The sequence below is a fragment of the Hevea brasiliensis genome, chromosome 16, assembly GCF_030052815.1.
Source record: "Hevea brasiliensis isolate MT/VB/25A 57/8 chromosome 16, ASM3005281v1, whole genome shotgun sequence".
Classification (NCBI taxonomy): domain Eukaryota; kingdom Viridiplantae; phylum Streptophyta; class Magnoliopsida; order Malpighiales; family Euphorbiaceae; genus Hevea; species Hevea brasiliensis.
Genome location: NC_079508.1, coordinates 59,075,284 through 59,095,363, shown reverse-complemented (window position 1 = coordinate 59,095,363; position 20,080 = coordinate 59,075,284). Strand labels below are relative to the sequence as shown.

Genomic DNA, 20,080 nt, shown 5'->3' with positions numbered 1-20,080 from the left:
ATGGAGAGAGGTAAAATGATATTTATTCATAGAAGGCCAAATGGCTATTATGTCAAGTAAACACACCTCTCTTCAGCCTCAACATGCTTATCACCCAATTTCACATCTTTTCCAAGCATAACAATTTCTTGTTTGATGACCTCTTCATCTCTTTTAGCTTCATTCTTCTCCATCTGATTCTCCTTCATATTGATGAACTCCATGAGGCTTTCAAGTGCAACTTGAGGGTCTTCACACTTCATAAGTTGCTGAGCTACCTCTGCTGGGGTTATGGCTATCCTTTGAATGAGGTCGTCAATGCATTTGAAGAGAAGATGGTCTTTAATCCCAAGGTAAGTGTTAACAAGTTTCTTGAAGCCTGCTGGAGTGCAATGGCCCATGTAGATGTGAACATCCATGCGTCCTGGGCGTAGCAATGCTGGGTCCAATTTGTCTTTGTAATTTGTGGTAAATATGATTACTCTCTCATCTCCACAGCTTGACCATAGCCCATCAATGAAATTCAATAAGCCTGATAATGTTACCTATGTCAATAAGAAAAAAACACTTAATTTTAAAAAACTGAACTGGGAATTGTTTAAATATATACAAAGCTTTGTTCAATGAGTTTAAGAAAAAAATGGCAAAAAATTTAAATACTTCCAAATTGAAATTATAAAAAAAAATGATGTTCAATCATAAAAATTATTTTAAGGGAATAAGGGGTTGTGATTCTTGGTTTCATATCAATAAAGATATGTGTAAAGTGCAATAGACTTTTCAACAGCATTATGAATTGTTTGCCCAAAAGACAGAGCTACCCTGTTTCTTGTGAAAAATACTTCGCATTACCCACACAAATTTTTTTTTTTTTTCAAGTATAGGTCAAACATTCTATCTAATAAAAGAATAAAGAGCTGAAAACTAATAATATGAACATGAAAAAAGAAATAATTTTGAAATAATTAAAAGGGTTTTTTCTTTTTTTGGGCTTGTGACGCTGCTACGCACCAACCAATACAGTATAAAATATCAGTATTATTACTTTCATCGATTGTATAATCCAATTCTGATAAGGATGTTAACTGATTCACCAGGGACCAATACAGAAAAGGGCATAAAATAATTACATAAGAAGACAAACATAATTTGCTGGAGCCCCTTCACATCCACCAAATTTGTCATTTGGTTTTACTTTTTACCAATGGACACCAAGCTTTCAAGTTATAAGAGAAACCCAGAAAAAAAACAAAAATATTTGACCAGTTCGGAGCAGAATCATGAAAAAACAAAGATAATAGTGCAGGGTTTGTGTTAAAGCAGAGCAACAAAACAGGGGAATTCTATTTTCTTTTAGATGGACGGAAATCAAAAGCAAACGGAGACCTTGATTAAACAATCAAAATTTGCAGATAATGGCATAAGAAATTACTATTTTAAAGAGATTGTTTCACTCACCCCAGGATGAAAAGAAACTCTGTCATCGGATTGATCGCGGTCATCATCGTCACTGTCATCATTATTGGGGATCCGACTGCGACTGCGTGCACGGGAAGATTTGGTGCTGCAATCAATGTCCTCAATAAGAAGGATGGAACGATTGGTGGTGGATGTGAGTATACGCCTGAGATCACTATCATTCCGTACACCTTGAAGCTGGAGATCATAGATATGGAATCTAAGATAGTTAGCAATAGCAGCAACAAGAGTAGATTTTCCAGTCCCAGGAGGACCATACAGAAGATACCCTCTCTTCCAAGCCCTGCCGACACTCTGGAAGTACTTCTTGCGTTGTAAAAACAAGTCAAGATCTCGTACGATAGATTCCTTAAGGTCAGGTTCCAAAGCCAGAGTCTCAAAGCTAGCTGGGTGCTTGAAAACAGTAGATTCCCACACGGAACCATCATGGTCATAAGTGTAAAGATTAAGGGTCTCGCGCTTGCTCAAGATTGATTCTGCAGTGCTAGAAATATGAGGCAAGTAACTCTCTATAACTCTTTCTCTGTCTTTCTTCCTGCAACTCAACTCGAAGAATCGCCTGTTCCTAAAATAATACTTCTTGGCTTCTTTCTCACGAAGAATCCATTCCAGGCGCATACCTTGGAAGTCATCGATGACTTTAGCATCAACAGGAAGGCCTGGTTTGGGTGGAGCAGTGATATTGTTACTGTCATTATTGCCAAGGAGGAGGCTTTTGGTGGAGGGACCGATCCTGGTAGGAAGATATACCTCAATAGCACGGAAAGTTTCGCTGTTAACAGCTTGCCAGCGATCTTCAATGATGAAGGTGAAATCCGAAGAGAAATAGGAAGAAAAGAAATCAGAGAATTTGGTGGTGATGAAATCCCGCATACGCTTCGGGATCATTTCGTTAACGATTGTACGGATGAGCATGGACAAGGTAGAGATTGAGGCGTAGGCAGAGAGCAGAGTTGACATGGAAGGAATTTCTTTGAACAGAGAAGCCATTGGCTTTGGTGGTGGACGAGAGGACAAGTTAAAGAAAAGAGAAGCACCGACTCGTAGTGCGCTCGTCTCAAGCTTAAAGATGGTGCAAGGGGGTTTTATAGGCTGAAGATGGGAAAATATAAGGTGACAAAAATTTAGTTATTTGTTAGACTTCAGAATTAAGAATTGAAATTAATTAGGAAGTGTAATTAGAATTATATTAGAAAGAAAATAAATAAAATAATAATAAAAAAATTGTAATTAATTCGGTCATCACCAAATTGCTTTTAGGATTGAAATTTGTAAGTCCAAATTGGACTCAATTAGTACATGGCCTGTATATGATTGTATGGCCATAAAATAGAAGGTGTGATATATGTGCCCAAAATAATTGCGAGTGGTGAAATGAAAACTCGCGAGTTTCTTTAGGGATTTGTGAGTGATTTGTGGGGATGATAAAAATAATTAATAATTATATAATTATTTTTTTTATAATAAATTTATTTAATAAAATAAATTTATATGAAGTCACGTTAAATTTTATATTTTTAATTTATGTAGATATAATTTTAATAATATTATGAATTATAAGATGTGACTTATTATAAGCGAAATAATATGAATACCTAATAAAATTTTGATGAAGAATATAGCATATTTTTAGGATATATAAAAATAATACTCTATTTCATAAAAAAATATATTAGCTTTTTACAAGCGACTGGGGAAATTTAGTGATTATAATGAAATAATTTATATAAAATGATATGTCTATTATCTCATAAAATTATAATTATTAAATAATTTGATTTCAAATAATTTACTTATTATAATAGGATAATTTAATTCGCCTGTCCTCAAATCTTTACTATTAGTTAGTTGACTAGTAGTAAAGATTTGAGGGATGGAGACTGGGAACCATAGCCGTAGGATGTGTTAGGGGATGAGCGAGGTGTAGCTTGGGGGAAAAAATGGAGAAGCCTCCAGAAAAGTTATAGGGAACTTGGCGACAAAAATATGCAACTAAAAGGCGGCATTCTCCAAACCTAAAGATTCGGACGCTCGTTCAGCTTATTAGGCTCTAGGAAATTTTTATTTACATCTTATTTATTTAAATTTAATATATAATATAAAATTTATATTTAAAATTTAGTATAATGAATAAGATAAAATATTTAATTAAAATTTTTTCCATAAAAAGACGAAACGCGTTCACACCATACCCTATTCCCACCCTTCACAAGTCTCACTGCGCTGGTCCCATTATCTGCAAATTACATGTGTCTCTAGGTAGGACTTTTCTCCATGTGAATTATATATGTGTTAAAGTCCTGATTATGGGACGTATAAGACTAGATTTGAGTTGGATCTAATTACATCCAAAAATGAAAGGATATATTTAGATTTTGAGTTTTCTTTGTTTTACTGTATTGTCGGCTAATTTTAAAAAATTAATTGATTAAAAATTGAAAAGAATTTAATTATTTTAAAAAATTGTGATAAAATTCATTTATTTATTTATTTATTACAGTAATTAGGCCGAAAGGTATAATAATTTCAATATTGACAACTTCCTTTTTCAAATTTGATTTTGTGAATCGATTTTGTTGCGACATATATTTTTTTTATTAAAAAAAGAAAGAAAAATGGAATCTTTTCAAGCCAGCTATGATGACGTAGGAGCTACTGAAATCATCAGATTGTGAAGCACGTGAATTTGCTAAACTTGCCTCAACCGGCCTCAGCTCCCTCGAACTAAGTAGAAGTTTCCTTCCAATTTCCGTCCGACCTTCCACAACTCAATTTCTCAATAATAATATAATATCATAGATAATGTATTACAACCTAACCATCCTGATCAATCAATTTTAATCAATCAACTTGATTGATACCCCTCATTTTAATTAATTCATTCCTTCATTTTCATAAATATTTATTTAAAATAAAATTATAAGATTTCCTTATCAATTACATGTCAGTCTGACCTCAGATAATTCCATATTTTCTCTACGTTGAAAAACCATGACAACTTCCAGTTACAATCGTGACTCAGGATAAAGTCCAGTTTGGTTGCTGTAATCATTAAATCTTACGTGTCCCAGACCTGCAAATTTTAGTAACATTATGTCGGCGTCTACTGCAAAAATTCCATATAGCAGACATTAATCGATGACTTTAAAACCATTTACACAAGTGGCTTTGCACTCGCTTCCAATTTGCCCTTTGAATGAACCACCTACATCAGGCAAGAGAAGTATGTCCTCTGAAGAGGAAATGGAAAAGACGTCCCCCTAAGAACATTCAGAACAGAGTGTAACAATCCAACTCGGGCGAATTTCTAATAAAAGTTGAACAAAGAAGAGAGATTAAATCACATACTGCTTTAGGATTCCTTGATGCTACACAAGATGATTGGTTGTTTGACAAATCCCAAAGTTTTACCTGCACAAAATAAGCTGCAGCGTTGAAACTACATGAAGCATTTCTAAACCGCCAGCTAGAAGGAAGCCTGCAAAAGTAGGGATAGCAATTGTTCCTGAACATGCCTCAACCCGCTTCACACTTGATCAATTTTCTCCAATTGTACAATAGTACGGGGCAAAGTCCCTGCCCTGATATTATTATTAATTTATTAACTAAAAAATTGACTTATTTTTTACATATTTAACTATTATAATTTTAATAAAAAATATGTATATTTTATTATTTTTAAGATCATGCTTAAATCTTATATTTCTAACATATAATTTATTTTTGAACATACAAATTTATACTTTATAGTGATATATTGAAATAAAAAAAAATAAAAAGAAAAATCTCCACGGGGAAACTCGTTCTGCCCGATCCCAATCTTTTGTGGGGCATACCTAATTAGAAATGGCGTTGAAGACAGAGATGCCCACATTAGGCACAGAAGGATTATAGGAGACTCTGCAAACAGCTTTGCCATGAGCTTGGAGAGTAGAACTTGGCTTTGAATCAGAAGGTGAATCAGACTTCACAGCCCAGTTATCAAAACCTTGGACTGTACCATCTTCAAGACTCACTTAAAAGAACAATCAACTCTATAAGTTTATTTTAGTGTATGAACAAGCAAAAACTAATTACAAACTTCATGCACAGAGATGATGCTCCTCCAAGCTTTCTTTGCTTACAAGAACAATAGGAACTCAAATCAGCTATAAGACAATCCCAAATGAAAGGAAGAAGAACATACCACAGATAAGTGTTAATGTGGGGATCCCATGCCAAGCTCTAAATGCCAGCTGTGACTGACCACTCAAAACCAGGATGTGTTAGGCATTTTCTCATCCTTCTGCAATGCATATAAGTATAGCAATAAAAACAGAGTATCTCCAGATTTCCAAAAAAAAAAAAATAAATAAATAAATCAAAGTATCTCCAAAGAATAGAACTTTCAAACACAGGTTCATAATTTTGAGCACTTAAAGAGTCACTTGAAAACAAGAAGTTCTCTACTTCTGAGTTCTACTAACAACTTAAATTAGACAGCAGAATAAGCACAACTTTTTATTACCATGAATACTGAAAGATTAAAAGATCCACCAAGAACTTGCGGCTCATGATGATTCCATGCAACTGCTAGAACTGGAAGTAATAACATGAAGTAAAAAACTTATAACCCACATCTAAAAATTTAAAAAAAAAAAAAACAGTAATAAAAAAAACTTAGAATCAAAATAGTCTGGAGTTTCTCCATACCATAAAGATCAACTAAGATTGTATCATGAAAGAATCCTGCTGGAGACATTCTGAAAACATCCACTTTAACTCTTGTCTCCGATATATTGGAAGAAATAAAGTTCATATGTTGGACCGTAGGGATGGGGACTTGGAGGGGGTTTTATTTTCCATTTTGCATTTTATGCTCATTTTCTAACAATGTGTTTAACAGTGCATGTTCAATTCTGTAATCACATACATGTTAGCCTATGATGGCTGCATGTCATTTGGAGTTGGGAAAAATGATGGGTCGGTGTAATGCATATGCAGTGTAATGTCTTGATGAGTATAAGAAGCAAAAGAAAACAGATAAATCAGGCAAAGCACAAAATTCCAATAGGTTGCCAAAATAACATACAATAAAACAACACTATATTATTACCTTGTCTGTATGATGCTCCAAGGTATTATCATACTTTCGAGTAGCAATATCCCAAATTTTAACTTGTCGGTCAGCACTAGCACTGGCAATGATATTCCTGCATTTATTTCTTTTCTTTTTTTTTTTTTTTCAATTAGCTACTGGATCAGTAAATCCAGAATTAGCTTTCCAGGGAAGCAAGAATAGGACTGGAAAAACCTGAAATGTTTGTTATTCAACAAACCTGAACTGTTCGTTCCGCACAAGGCAAGTATGGAGTCAGTGTGACTGCCTTCTTTGTATTTGGTTGATGTCTATTGTCTAACACAAAAAGTTGCAGTCATTGCTACTGCAATAGATGGAATGAAAGTCCATGGATGCTACAGCAGAACTGCATATAAAGAAGTGTGTTATTGTTTTACAATATCTTATAAAAGTATTTTGTGACATTTAACCTAAATAATCCAAATCAAAAGATAAAATTGTAACAGAATGTAGTAGCAGGTTTTATTTCATGTCTTCTTCTTCTTCTCAGAAATGCCACCTAAAACTCAAGATGGCTGCACTTCATCAATCTGAGAAAGGGAAGTTGTGAGACTCTGTAACAACATATCCATTAAAGACTTAATAAACTTATAATTTTCTGAGATTCAAATACATGATCGACATATACATTGTTGAGGTCCCATATTTCAATTGAATGGTCCATTGAACCCACAGCTATAAAATTTCCTACAAAGACACACAAATCATACATCAGTAGAGCGACTGCTAAAAATTAAGGTTAAAGGTATAATACAATTACAAAGTGAGATACAGCTATATCAAGAACACAACAGAGAATTTTGGATGCTATATGAAAAGTGTACGAATTATCATACCTTTTTCTTCCCCTTCAAGCGGACAATCAAGCCATGCTGTAAATAGAGGGAATGCCCACAGGATATATGTTTGAATTACCATCATCCGATACTTCAAGTATCCAAACCTGCTCATACAGGATGAGTGCTGAATAGAGAGAGAGAGAGAGAGAGAGAGAGAGAGAGAGAGAGATATCCAACTCCAAATCAAAGTTAGATGCCTCAAGGTGACTGCATTCATCCTCATTACGTGAACAAATTATGATGGCATCCTTTGGTTTAAAGGTCACGTCCTTAAGCTCTTCGGAATCATCGTCCTGAATAAAACTTGTCCTACCATAGATGCCCAAGATAAAGAAATTATACAAAAGTGGTCAAACTTACATCCTTGGTCAAACTTACATTCTTATCTTTTGGATAGGGGTCCATATCATTGCTTGGGTAGTACAGGTACCATGACCTGTGCTGAATAGTTCAATGCCCAAGATTCACAGATGCACCATTAGTTGCATACACATTATGAAGGTAGTCGCAAAATATCATTCAGCATAAACAAAAACAGTTGCCCAACAAATTAAACAACTACAATCCACAGATTTAATGATAACATAATCAGCATTAATCAACAATTAAACAATCAATCCTAACTTTCCAACTGGCCAACATAGTGGCCACACGCACTCCTTTTCATTTCTCAAAACATAATAGATAAATAATAAGTAAATACCAGATAAGAAAGAAAGAAAACTAGACACATTCCCAGGATACCTTCGTCGTCGTCCTCATAACGTTCCATGTCAAGTTCCCCGAGGCCATCACCTATGTCAATAAACTTGGTGATTGAATTGTCATTTTTGTGAGTTCTACCAAGTGCTACAACAAATGCGTGGATTAGTTCATCAGTCTGCCGGCCAGTATCAACATCCATCTTCATATCTTCCTTACTGCCACTATCTCCAATGCATAAACCAAGAGTATGCATCAAAAACTTCTTGAATGCAATCCCTTGATCACAAAGGATTAGCGTTATTGAGTAAAGAATTTGATAATTTCCTCCTAAAAAACAGAGTAAATGAAAACAAACAAGTAAACCGTTCCGCCACCGCTGGGCCAGACATGGAAACCCCTTCGGAACGCATGAAACTGCAGCTATCATTTTTTGGCAGCCACTGATACCAAAACTCAATCGAATTGGTGAAATTGAGAGAGAAATATGAAAGAATTGTTGAAATTGGAGCTGTATTGTAGTTTGTACTTCTGAAGTAAAGAGAATTTGGCATACGAAACGCTGTAACTTCAGGGTGATGCACAATGCTTCAGTGTAATGCCATGGGCCGGTTTAGGATCAAAACTGGATTGGTTTAACCAAACTAGAATTGATCAAATCGATACGTGAATGAATGAGACTTGAATTGAACTAGAAACTTCTAAATTGGTTTTGGGTCAAATGAAAATTTTTTAATTTAAGAACTAAAAATTGAATCATTGAATTAAAATCATATTAAATTAAATTGAATTAAAATTTGAATCAAAATTAAAACTAAAAAAGTAAAAGAGTTTAAGGACTAGTTCAGATTCACCCTTTTAATAAACTGAAGAGATGGTCAGACGAATATGGCAAACAAATTCGCCCAACCGACGACAATGGCAATCCAATCCATCAAACAGGTGCCACTGGCACTGGGACATATGGGACAGCGGGCACCCATGGTGGCGCACCGGAGACTGGTACTGGCTATGGCGTCGGACATAACAAGGATCACCATGGAGTCTCAGGCAAACTTCACCGTTCCGGAAGCTCATCAAGTTCTAGCTCCGTAAGTTTATAAGTCTAGATCCAAGAAATGATTTTAGTAATTTATAATTATGATTGTAGAGACTACGTCAATATCATTTAATCAAAGCTGATTTTGTCGATTTTAATAGCTTTCAAGGTTATGTCAAATCCTTTTTAACTGTGTTGTATACTGCAGTATGAAGATGATGGACATGGTGGGAGGAGGAAGAAAGGGCTGAAGGAGAAGATAAAGGAGAACCTACCAGGGCATCATCAGAAGGATAGATCTCATGCCACTTCTACTACTACGCCACCATGAAGCAGAGGAACACCATCAAAGCAGAGGAATTGTAAGGAAGATTAGGAGAAGCTTCCAGGAGCGCACCATCACACCCACGAGGAGGGTCGCCAGTACTAGGCTACTCTACTAGCTGCCTAAATAACATGCATGTAGCCTACTGATATAATATAAATTGTATTAGTTATAATTTGAGTTGGCGCGTGATAAGTGATGCAAATGGCAGTTTGAACTTGCATGGGTATCGTTAATATGGGCATCGTTAAAGTGTTTTACAAATTATCAGTAAAAAAAAAATTCAATATAACCATTCTACTTATTATTATTATTATTTATGGAGCTCCAACTAATTATCGAAAGATAATTAACAAAAACAAATTATCATAATTAAGATAGGGTTCAAAATTAAGTATACAACACCTACCTATAAAAATTTGACAAGAATAATTAATGCCACAAACGAAATACTAGAAGGTTAGCTAGTGAACCCATGAGCCTATCCTACACTAATTACCTCGTAAACTTTATCCAACATCATGTTTGACGTCCACAGCACATTTTTTTCATTCAATGTCATATCAATTTTATTTTATATTTCTGGATTCCGAAATCCTTTTCTTTGATTATAAAATTATGAATTTAAATGATAGTCGGAGTCAAGGGCGGAATTACTCAGATGGTAAGGAGGCTAGGGCTACCAAAATTTTTTAAAATTAAAATTTTATCCATAAATTTTAGCATATTTTTACACTTTTATATACAAATTTTTTTATGTCATATGCGTGCACGTACGTTTTATTTTTTAAAAAATATTTTAAAATTATAATTTTAAATATATTAATTAAAAATATTAAGTTTTATATTTTAATAAATATAATAATTTTAAAACAATTAATCAACCTTTTCCAATTACATTAATTAAAGGCGGAGATTTGAATCTTAATTTCAAATAACCTCTTAATCAGTCACATTAGCGTCTTTCACCTCCTGGATTTTGAGAAGACAAGCGGTTAGGTAAAAAAGACAAAAACAGGAAAATAATAATCCAAGTCAGTAGGATAAAGTTAAACTCTTAGAATTACGATTAATGCTTTAAACTTTTAATAGATCATATTAACGGCAATTCCTTCATCTGCACCTCTTCTGCTGGCACGTACTATGTCTCAGTAGAATACTGATCCCTCAGTTTGTAGTTGTCACTCTCAGCTGTGACTTTTTAAAGAATCGAAATTAAGTTCTCCTTCTGCAAGACTCCAATTCCTGTTGGTTTGCTGGTTCCCGTCTTTGCCTCTCTCTATTTATAAATGATCATATTAAGAGCTAGTAGGTCCATATTTCTATGAAGAGCTTTCGCGTTTCTTCTTGCTTTTTTGTCTTTAAAATGGAGCAGCGTGAAAGCCAATATTGATGGCGGGCTCACATAGACGAACATGGCAACCAAATTTTCCTAATGGACGAGCATGTCAATCCAATCCGTCAGACCGGCGCATTAGGGATTGTTATTGGCTTTAGCTAAGGACATCACAAGGAACACCATGAAGCCTCTGGCAAACTACAACGTTTTAGAAGCTCATCGTCAACTTCAAGCTCTAGCACCGTAAGTTAGTCTATTGAATTAACCCGAGTGTTCTTAATTTTGCTGCTAGCTAGCACAGAATCGAAGTTGCTTCTTCTACTGTAAGAACTTGTCTCTTCTATATATATATATATATATATATATATATATATATATATATTTTTTTTTTTTTTTAATTTTTTTTTTTTTTTTTTTTTGACGTGAAATCCTTCAACTTATAAATTGCAACTCTTAAGAGAGCTTTTAAGAACTTCAAGGAAGGTTAAGGGTAAGAGCAGCAAGTGCATTTATATACCGAAGACAGAATAGTAGGCTATAACAGTTACTGATTTGTATCAACCGTGTCAGATATGGGGTATTTATCAAGGTGATCATAAATTTAAATCCTCGATTAACCCCACAAAACAAAAATTACACTTGGAGGAATCTAAACTCTCCTATTTTACTTATATTTTTAAAATAAAAAAATGGTAAACTATAGCACACTATCAAAATCTTTCAATTTTAACTCTTTATCCCTAGGGTAACCTTGCTGAAATCCAACCTGGGATTCAACACGCTACACCACGATATTTGATGGTGACGTGAATATAATGTTTTATGATTCATGAACCCATACAGCAGATCTAATAATCTACCAAGCATAGTTACAGGATGCTACGAACTAAGATATGACAACTTACCAACGCATAGTCACCGGACGTTGCAACTAATATCTTCCCATACCTTTGTTGATAAAGCCAACTATAAAAACAGGTGTCTAAGATTACTTGTCCAAGGATGTACATAATTTACAGCTCTTTTTAAAGACAGGGAAAGGACAACAGAGAAGACTTTTACCACAATTACAGATTACTACCATTGGAGGCTATTAGTTGCTCACCACGTTTAGTTTGTGGACGGAGCAGCCTTAGAATGCATCTTGATAGAAAACTAAGCGCAACTCTTGCATTGAGAGGCAAAGAGGTGATATTCTAATTGTCATCGATGTGGATGGCCCTTAGACTTCTGCAACACTTGCTTCAGCACTGCAGCAATTCTGTGTGCCATGTGATGTTCTAAAAACATCTCTTTGACCCTCTCGTATCCTCTCTTCCCCATTGTAAGCCTCCTCTCAACATGAGTGGCAAGTTTGACTATATTTTTTGCGAGGGGAGTAACCCCATCCTTTCCAACAGGGTGCAATAAACCAGTAGTCCCATTCACAACAATTTCTGTGGTGCCACCTGCTGCTGTTCCCTGAAAAGAATGCTTCTACAATCAGCAGTTGCAGTTGACATCAAAATCCAGCAGTAATGTGCATAAAACACAATAACATAAAACCCGTGCATATTTATAGTAAGAATCTCAGGATCACTTTAGAAGCCTAACCAACACAGGCAGCTGAAATGCCATGGCTTCTATGGTTATCCTCCCAAAGCATTCTCCCCGTGCCTACATGAATAAATGCAGAGTCACAAAATATTCAAGAAAAATCTTCAGTTCCAATAAATTTCTTTGAAAAGCACATGTAATTTTGAAGAAAATCCACCTAAAAGCAATTTAAAGAACAAAACACACTAAGAAACATTCTTATGCCTAAGATGAGATTTGTAAGATCTACTAAGAAAAGCCAGAGTGATCTATATAAAACAAGCCAGAGTGAATAAAAAGTTAAAAGCCCTGTATGCATCACATGACAAATCTAAATGACTCATGGGACTGCTTCACCTTTAACAAAATGGAACTTTCACATTCTATAAGATGGATTAACTGCACCAAAACATTGCCTAAGATCATTTATGGCATCAATACATTCAGTCCTGTTTTAAAGAACTACTCTAGTTTATTGTTTTCAAGCATCCACAAATTGGGAAAGAAGATAATTATGTACAAATCCTAACCCTTGCTTCAACCAAGAGCCAATTTTTTCTAGCTAAAGAATTTATGAAAGTAATAATATCCTGATATTATCTCTAACTAGGTCAGATTTTTATTTTGTGTAATCACACAGGTTTTGAGATCAGATAAGGGGAAGAGAGATTGGGGGGAGAGGGAGGGGAGACAATTGGTTGGTGGCCATCAACGAAGCACTCAAATCTCTGAAAATGGACCCCGAAGCAGCAAAAGAAAATTATTTAATATCGCAACCAATAGAAGGTTAGCCCTTTAACAGACCCAATCTGGGAAAGGTTGAATGTAACTAGCCAGCTAATTTGGGATTAGGATTTTGGTTGAATTGAGCATATCCTGTTGTTCTCTTGTTGGTAAATAAAATTTATCAACTATAGAGTATAGATTAATGGAGACAGTTGACCAACAAACATGGATGGAAAACTACAAACAAAAAAAAGGGGGAAAAAAATTAAGAAGGCACATTCTGGGGAAAAAAGGAGCGCAAATAAAGAAATATAATTATAGAAAATGATTAATTGACTAAACTGGATGCATAGTTATTAAAGACACGCCTCCGGTGCAAGGCACAAAAGAACCAATCCTCGTTGCCTCAACTTGCTAAAGGTGGGCAACATTACTCATTCTTCCCTTTTTTTCTAAAAAAAATTGTATATATTTGGACCTCTTTTTTCATGATGCTGGTTTCCCCACTTTGTCCTTTCTCCATGCTTTTGCCTTTTGTTATCAGATTCTTTGGTGGTTGATTAATATTTTAGCTTTGCATAAATTCAAGCAAATTGTTAACTTGTTAGTATGAATTGAAATTAGAGAGAGAGAGAAAGCTATTTTAATTCTGCAATTAAGGAAAAACTTATTCAAATTCTACAACTGGGGGAAAAACTAAGTTAGAACAGTATGCATGTTAATAAATAGTATTTATGGCCTGTATTTATATTTTATTTTATTTTTTTTACATGTATAGTGAATTTATGTGAGCTTGTCTCTTGGATTTCAAAAAGCATTGGTACTAGAATTCTAAATTTTGTTTATTAACATAGTAGTTGTCTTACATAGGATTAATTTTCTTATTTTGCTTATTTTGTGCCTCACCTTTCTCAGACACACATGCACCTTGTGTCTTCAATAACTATCACTGGAATTTAAATATACAATACAAATATTAAGAAAGGAATGCTACAAGCGCAAAGAAACTACCTGTGAATTCTGAACAAGAACATCAACAGCAGCTAGATAAGGAGCTACAGTAAGAGTTTTATTTACAAAGTGAACACGATCTTGAATCTTTTTCTGCATCACAAAGTTCCGTAATTCTGTCTCAAACTTGGTCTGAGCAGTGATGTCGCTGCCCACAATTACTGCATGCATTGATGGCACCTTCAGCTTCTTCAATTGGATCAACTCCAAGCTCTCATAAAAGGAACGCAAAAATAGATCCTGGCCTTTTCCACGTGAAACACCTGCAATCATATGGTTCTCTGGTATTTAAGAAATACATAGATAGGTGAGAACTGAGAAGTGGGAAAAACTAATTGAACATCTAAAAGTAGTTATGATTTACTTTCTGAGCTGAGGTAACCAAAAAAGTAGTTATGCTTATGGAAGAGATAATAATAATAAATCCAAGTTTACAGAGTAAAAAGGTTAGAAAGGAAAATTCAAGTTTATGGAGTAAAAAGGTTAGAAGATACTGGACAACGATTTTTAGCATCTTCTATCACTTGAGTGGAACACAACTGGATTAGTCATTTTAACTACAGAGCTGACTTAATCTAAGGGAAAGTAGACTTAGAGTTTAAAGGAGTCTCATTAGCATGAAAACAGTACTGTTAATTATGGCAAAGAGTAAATCTTCATCTCGAACTCCAAGAGACTCCCGTATATGTTCACGCAAAACCCTTTTTGCCACACCATCTTCAGCAACTTCCATAAGTTCCTTGCTATTTCCAAGGTGAACAACATAGGTCTCAGGCATTTTAATCCTGCAGATAAAAGATAAAATGGCCAAAAACAAAAAGAAATTTATTACACAAAATGTATAGAAATAAGTAATGAGTTTTTTGGTTTCATATCTGAATTGCGACCCAAATTGGAAAATTAAGAAAAGCATTACAAATAGTCCAACCTTTGCAATTGTCCAAACCAGCTGAAAGTAAGCACCAAACCAGCTGGAAATGAAGTATGAACTAGGAAAAAATATTAATGGAACTCAACGGTCTTCATTGAGTAAGAGGGCAAAGAAAATTGTCCAACCCTTAAACCAAGGTAGTTAAAAGCATAAGGCACACTCAAACCGATATATCACCCCATCGCTTAAAGCGCAAAAAAAGTGCTCACTTCATTGAAAGAAGCACAAAATTATTAAAAAATTAACAAATAATATAATATGCAAAGAAAATACAATCCTCTATATCAAATTTAAGCCCTTTAAAAATCATCAAACATCCAAAATTATTTAGCATTCAAAATTCATAGTTACGACCTAGAGATCTTCACTAGATTTCCCATTGAAGTCCTCAACCTCCTTTATCATTGAGCTGTGATTTAGGGGCCTGAGCTGGTGATCCGGGCTATTTTCCTCTCGACGATTAAGCTTATCCCCCATCGCTTTCATCCTTATCTCCAAAATCAGATCAATTTCCATTAAAATCTTCATCTAAATTAGTCTCAACACCTTCTAACATTGACCATGAAATTGAGGCTCTCTGCGCTTTTTTTGCGCTCTAAGCGCAAAAAAAGCGCTTACTTCATTATATGCGCTCCGCTTAGCATAAGTAAAAGCGTTTTCCTATCTGTCGTTGCACTTCAGCACTTAAGCGAGTGCTTTTAGCGCTTTTGACTATACTGCCCTTAACTAAAAGACTGTTTCTTGATATCTAAAATGTAACCCGAAAATATATATAACCTCCCTTACTAACACAACAGCCAAGACTCCAAGACTAATACGAAGATTGAAGTAAATCACACTCAAATGGCAATGTTACGCTACTCAGTTGACAACAGAAATTGAATACTGTTTTTCCATTATTTCTAACTCATTATTTTTCTTAGATACTCCAAAGAATCAATCTCGGCATTCAAAAGAATCGCATTCAAGTGTAAAAGACATTATAAAAATCTTCCTCCCTATCAACAAACAAATAAGTTCACTAAAAGTACCAAGTCAATGCGTAAGTATCCAAGAGAAATCTATCACTTCTTTTCTTCATCACAACAGTTGCATTAGATGGCTACATCGAATTATATACTCCCCACATCCAATCCTCCTCTTCCACTCTCCCTCAACAACCCCAACCACAAAGCACAGGCAGACAAGCATATAATTAATAATCTAGTCTATGCTCACAAACGTGTTCTGAGCGGTTTAGTTTAGCATTGATGTTAGAAAGAGTGTAACTCTCACTCTCTCAAGCCAATCTTTCCCCCACCCCCACCCCTCCGTTGGCCCTTGGCCTACTGCTCCCTCTCTGCTATCCTATTTTTCTTACCCTGGCCTATTTGTTGTGTGCATCAAGTCTATCATCCTTCTTGCATTGGCAAATCTCACCAAAGTTTTGAGAAAATATAACCAAGAACGATAAAGACATTTTCAGCAATCGCTCACAGGGACCGTTAACCTTAAAGCTTGACTGCTTTCTGAGCCACCACAAATGAAGGCTTTCTTCACACCAGTGTCTTCATTTTTTTTAAAAGAAAAAAAAAAATTGGAGCTGCATGTGTGTAGTGGTTCTCTTGATGTAAGTGAACTTCCTCGGTGGCTGCATTTTAGACACACTCTTCATGGCAAAGTTGCTCATCATCATCATCATCATTATTATTTAAATGAAATCAATGATTTGATATGTGTTTCTCTCTTAATGGAAGTAGATCAAGGTGATAATGCTTGTATTTTGAGCTTTAATTGATATTGATTAAGTTATTGATGCCTTTTGTGGTTCTGAGTTGATGGAAATTGTAACTGTTTTGGCCAGCCTTCGTAAAAAAAAAGAAAAGAAAAAACCTCATAAAACCACAGAAACATAACAGTTTTTGGGTTTTTAAGAAACAATAAACTAAAATGGCAACAATACAGCCTTATATTTTGTTGTATCAAACAGACAATTTAGTAGAGCTCAATCTTAAGACCTGATTATTCAAGTAACACCATTTTTTTTTTAATTTTTATGAAAGGGGTAAGATCCTTTTAGACAATAAACCAAGTATTCTTTCATTGTCTCAGCATCACTCACACCAGACATTGCAGCATATGGAAGGTATTTATAATGCCTCAATAGCACTGATACTCAATTACTATACATGTGTCTTGAAAAATTAAACCTTAAAATGTTAGAAGTATATCAAGGAAATTAATTTCTAAACCATACAGAAGAGGACATCTGAAAATCATATACCAGATAAGAATAGAAGTGATAGTAAGTACACTAAGGACGTTTAAATGCAGATCAAAAAAGTCTACCTCAAACGTTCTTGAGTCCTATTTTTCCAATATTGTGCTGTCACATGTGAATCAATCATAGCACCAGCAACCAAAGGCAAGTGCTTGACATAGTCCAATTTAAAATAATGTCCTCGCATTTCATGAATCCACCACAACACTTTTGAGAGAACACGAGGAATGTTTTCCTTCAGAACAGCATCTAGCCATTTCCCAGCAACAGCCGTATTCAAAACAACCATATCGGCTTTAAGAGCAGTACCTATAGCTTCTTGGCCTTTTGCAGACACGACCTATATATGCGTATAACAGCTTAATCAAAAGCTTTAGAAAAAGTTGAGAGCCTTTTCTCAAATTATCATTAACAGGGGTTAACATAAAGCCAAGCATGCCAGATTAATATCACATAATATGTCAGCTCAATTAAGATAGCTACACAAACACTTGGCCAAAAATTAGCATACTTAAAAGGAACTTTCGTTTGAGATATTTAAGAACAGATAACGAATGCAAAGTTATGTAAGATTTCTTATGCTAGTCCTAGAGTTAAAAGCAACCTCTGCTTAACATGCACACAGACTGAAAATTTTGATGAGTTAGAACAACAGTACCTGCACTCCTCGGACTAGCATCTTTTGCTCTAAATTGTATATCACCTCATCAGTTTCTGAAGGTTTCTGGATGGTGACCCAAAAAACTTCAGAACCAACACCTCTTAGTAGAAAAGCTAATTCCATCAACAACAATGGTCCACCTGAAGAAATACATAGAAAATTAGCAAAAACATCATGGAAAGGTTAAATGGATTAGTATGAAAACAATTATGAGGAAGGGGAAGAATTTGAGGATGGAAGAATGTTGGGGGGAGGAGGCAAAGAGAGAGTCGGTAATGGAGAAAGACGCGTACATACATGGTAGCACAAGTTTATTCTTTGGATAGAGGAAATTTCACATGTTGACCTTTATACACACATCAAACTGTAATTACATTGTAAAAATACCAAATTCATGAGCAGCTTGATAGATGGCAAAATTAATATTATGCTAGATATTAAAACTTGCAAATTATAAGCTTTATTTTTCAAACACAATGACGAGGACCAAATAAAATTCAATGCATCACGAGTGCTATGAGGACCCATTTTCAGGAAGGTTCCTCTTGCAAATCACAATATTATTTTAGCCGCATATCTATTGCCATAAATTCCTTATAACTAAACAATAAATTTCATGAATATAGATAAGAAAATCACTCGCTATTTTCTCAATCATAACCACCATTAAAAATATAGGTCACCTAATAGTTTAGGCATACTTTTTTTTTTTTTTTTGGCTGTACCCATGCAAAATTTGTCTTAGACATTTAATCTTGTCAAATTATTCACGCAGCACTTGTCATGAAAAGAATGGTGTCAATGGCAAATGAAATTGTTCAAACAGGACATGCCACACTATTAATGATTTCAGAAGGTTCCTCCCAAACATGGCGGTGTAAATAGCATAATTAATTGGAAAGATTAAAAGTGCATTCTACCAAATGCTACGCAAAAACTGATAAGCTAACTCCAGCAGAGTACACATAATGACCAATATTCAATATTCAGCTTAAACAGCTTCAAAAGGATGAACAATTCAACTAACTCAGGTTCATCTTTATAACAAATATTTGCAGTATAGAAAATTTTACTGAATTAGGATAATGTCTTGCTTTCCTTTAAGAAAGGTGGCCCTAATCCGTGTATTAAAAAACATGTACCAGCATCAAAGTTCACAAAATGGTAAGAAATGGTAATAAACAGAAGCATTTCCTAATTTTGCAGATTTCCTAATGTTTTGCATCAATGAATTAAAATTAATATACTATGAATTGTTATCATTTTTCTTCCAAAATTATACAAAAAAAATAAGGAGATAGACAGATGCTCCTATTGCGGTAGTAAAACAACTTGCTGTATTCCTTGCATCAAACTAAACACAACAGTGAACAACCTGCATAGCTGAAACCACTGATTACAACATACAGGCTTTAACAATCCATTCATCTGCAAACAAGCACAAATCTGCACAAGTGTTCAATCTCAAATTATCACAAATTTCACATAACCATATATGAAAAAGCATTCAATTCCCAGTTTAAATTATTTAATTCAAAAAGGAAACTTTGAAATCCCCAAACATAAATATATGTATAGAAAGAATACCTGACAGAGAAAGCTCATGCGAGACCAAGAGAACGCGCTTAGACTTCATGAAAGTAAGAGGATTAGGAGGCGTGTTGACTGACAAAGCATTGGAGAAGGAGCGAAGCGGTTTCTGAGCAACTTCCAAGCGGCGATCGCAGGAATCGAAAGCGGCTTTGATGAGGAAAGCGATAACAGTGGAGATAGAAAGCATGATGAGGAGAGCAAAGAGGCATCGCTTCTGCAACGGGAGGCAAACGACGGGGTGTTTGGCCATTCCGGGGTCTTCTTCGTCGCGTTCTAGTTCTGTGTTTAGGGTTGGAAGGGTATGGAATCAGCAGAATCGGCATTTTAGGGGTTGGAGGAGCGTGGAAGAGCTGTGGTTTGTGTACATTGGGCTTACTGAGGCGCACACTTGTCAGGAGGTTTAAGGGTTTGTTTTAGGATTCGGTAAATTCATCAGTGTCTGTGAATGTGTAGATTTGGGCTTTCCTTTCCTGCGTGCGTTAGGAGAGTGACGTAGCTCAGT

The 20,080-nt window shown here is 35.1% G+C and overlaps 4 protein-coding genes across 10 annotated transcripts; 1 reads left to right on the top strand and 3 right to left on the bottom strand.

Annotated features, from left to right (window-relative positions):
- Nucleotides 1-7: 7 nt before the first annotated feature.
- On the bottom strand, nt 8-2,538 carry LOC110668530 (AAA-ATPase At1g43910). Its single transcript, XM_021829817.2, has 2 exons — nt 1,438-2,538; nt 8-524 (listed from the first exon to the last, which is right to left on the bottom strand). The coding sequence occupies exons 1-2, from the start codon at nt 2,446-2,448 to the stop codon at nt 48-50; spliced, it is 1,488 nt and encodes a 495-aa protein (XP_021685509.2). The 5' UTR covers nt 2,449-2,538; the 3' UTR covers nt 8-47.
- Nucleotides 2,539-7,083: 4,545 nt separating this feature from the next.
- LOC131169081 (uncharacterized) lies at nt 7,084-8,531 on the bottom strand. The gene is made up of 7 exons (XM_058138443.1): nt 8,477-8,531; nt 8,120-8,397; nt 7,795-7,857; nt 7,614-7,709; nt 7,414-7,504; nt 7,191-7,264; nt 7,084-7,131 (listed from the first exon to the last, which is right to left on the bottom strand). The coding sequence occupies exons 1-7, from the start codon at nt 8,529-8,531 to the stop codon at nt 7,084-7,086; spliced, it is 705 nt and encodes a 234-aa protein (XP_057994426.1).
- Nucleotides 8,532-8,716: 185 nt separating this feature from the next.
- Nucleotides 8,717-9,710, top strand: LOC110668503 (dehydrin Xero 1). Its single transcript, XM_058138442.1, is given in 5 exon segments — nt 8,717-8,729; nt 8,956-9,209; nt 9,366-9,481; nt 9,483-9,529; nt 9,532-9,710. Coding segments are annotated over 5 exon segments (486 nt in total). The 3' UTR covers nt 9,588-9,710.
- Nucleotides 9,711-11,741: 2,031 nt separating this feature from the next.
- Nucleotides 11,742-20,049, bottom strand: LOC110668524 (uncharacterized). 7 transcript variants are annotated; one of them, XM_058138124.1, is made up of 8 exons: nt 19,573-19,680; nt 18,283-18,349; nt 17,983-18,125; nt 17,393-17,664; nt 14,764-14,918; nt 14,134-14,414; nt 12,415-12,477; nt 11,742-12,282 (listed from the first exon to the last, which is right to left on the bottom strand). In XM_058138124.1, the coding sequence occupies exons 3-8, from the start codon at nt 18,106-18,108 to the stop codon at nt 12,025-12,027; spliced, it is 1,155 nt and encodes a 384-aa protein (XP_057994107.1). In that variant the 5' UTR covers nt 18,109-18,125; nt 18,283-18,349; nt 19,573-19,680; the 3' UTR covers nt 11,742-12,024. The 7 variants fall into 7 exon arrangements, with proteins under 7 accessions (XP_057994107.1, XP_021685497.1, XP_021685495.1 ...); XM_021829805.2 differs by lacking the exon at nt 18,283-18,349 and adding an exon at nt 19,361-19,431 and having other exon boundaries at nt 19,573-19,587; XM_021829803.2 differs by lacking the exon at nt 19,573-19,680 and adding an exon at nt 19,361-19,437.
- Nucleotides 20,050-20,080: the final 31 nt, after the last annotated feature.

Excerpts from the sequence above, each read along its gene's own strand:
- LOC110668524 (XM_021829801.2), bottom strand. The coding sequence starts at position 19,828 with ATGGCCAAACACCCCGTCGTTTGCCTCCCGTTGCAGAAGCGATGCCTC. Across the intron at positions 17,665-17,982 it reads TGCTAGTCCGAGGAGTGCAG|GTCGTGTCTGCAAAAGGCCA; the intron begins GTACTGTTGTTC and ends ACGCATATATAG. Across the intron at positions 12,478-14,133 it reads TTCTTGTTCAGAATTCACAG|GCACGGGGAGAATGCTTTGG; the intron begins GTAGTTTCTTTG and ends TTATTCATGTAG.
- LOC110668530 (XM_021829817.2), bottom strand. The coding sequence starts at position 2,448 with ATGGCTTCTCTGTTCAAAGAAATTCCTTCCATGTCAACTCTGCTCTCT. Across the intron at positions 525-1,437 it reads GAGTTTCTTTTCATCCTGGG|GTAACATTATCAGGCTTATT; the intron begins GTGAGTGAAACA and ends TTATTGACATAG.
- LOC131169081 (XM_058138443.1), bottom strand. The coding sequence starts at position 8,531 with ATGCGTTCCGAAGGGGTTTCCATGTCTGGCCCAGCGGTGGCGGAACGG. Across the intron at positions 7,710-7,794 it reads CCTATCCAAAAGATAAGAAT|GACGATGATTCCGAAGAGCT; the intron begins GTAAGTTTGACC and ends AGTTTTATTCAG. Across the intron at positions 7,132-7,190 it reads ACAATGTATATGTCGATCAT|AGTCTCACAACTTCCCTTTC; the intron begins GTATTTGAATCT and ends ATGTTGTTACAG.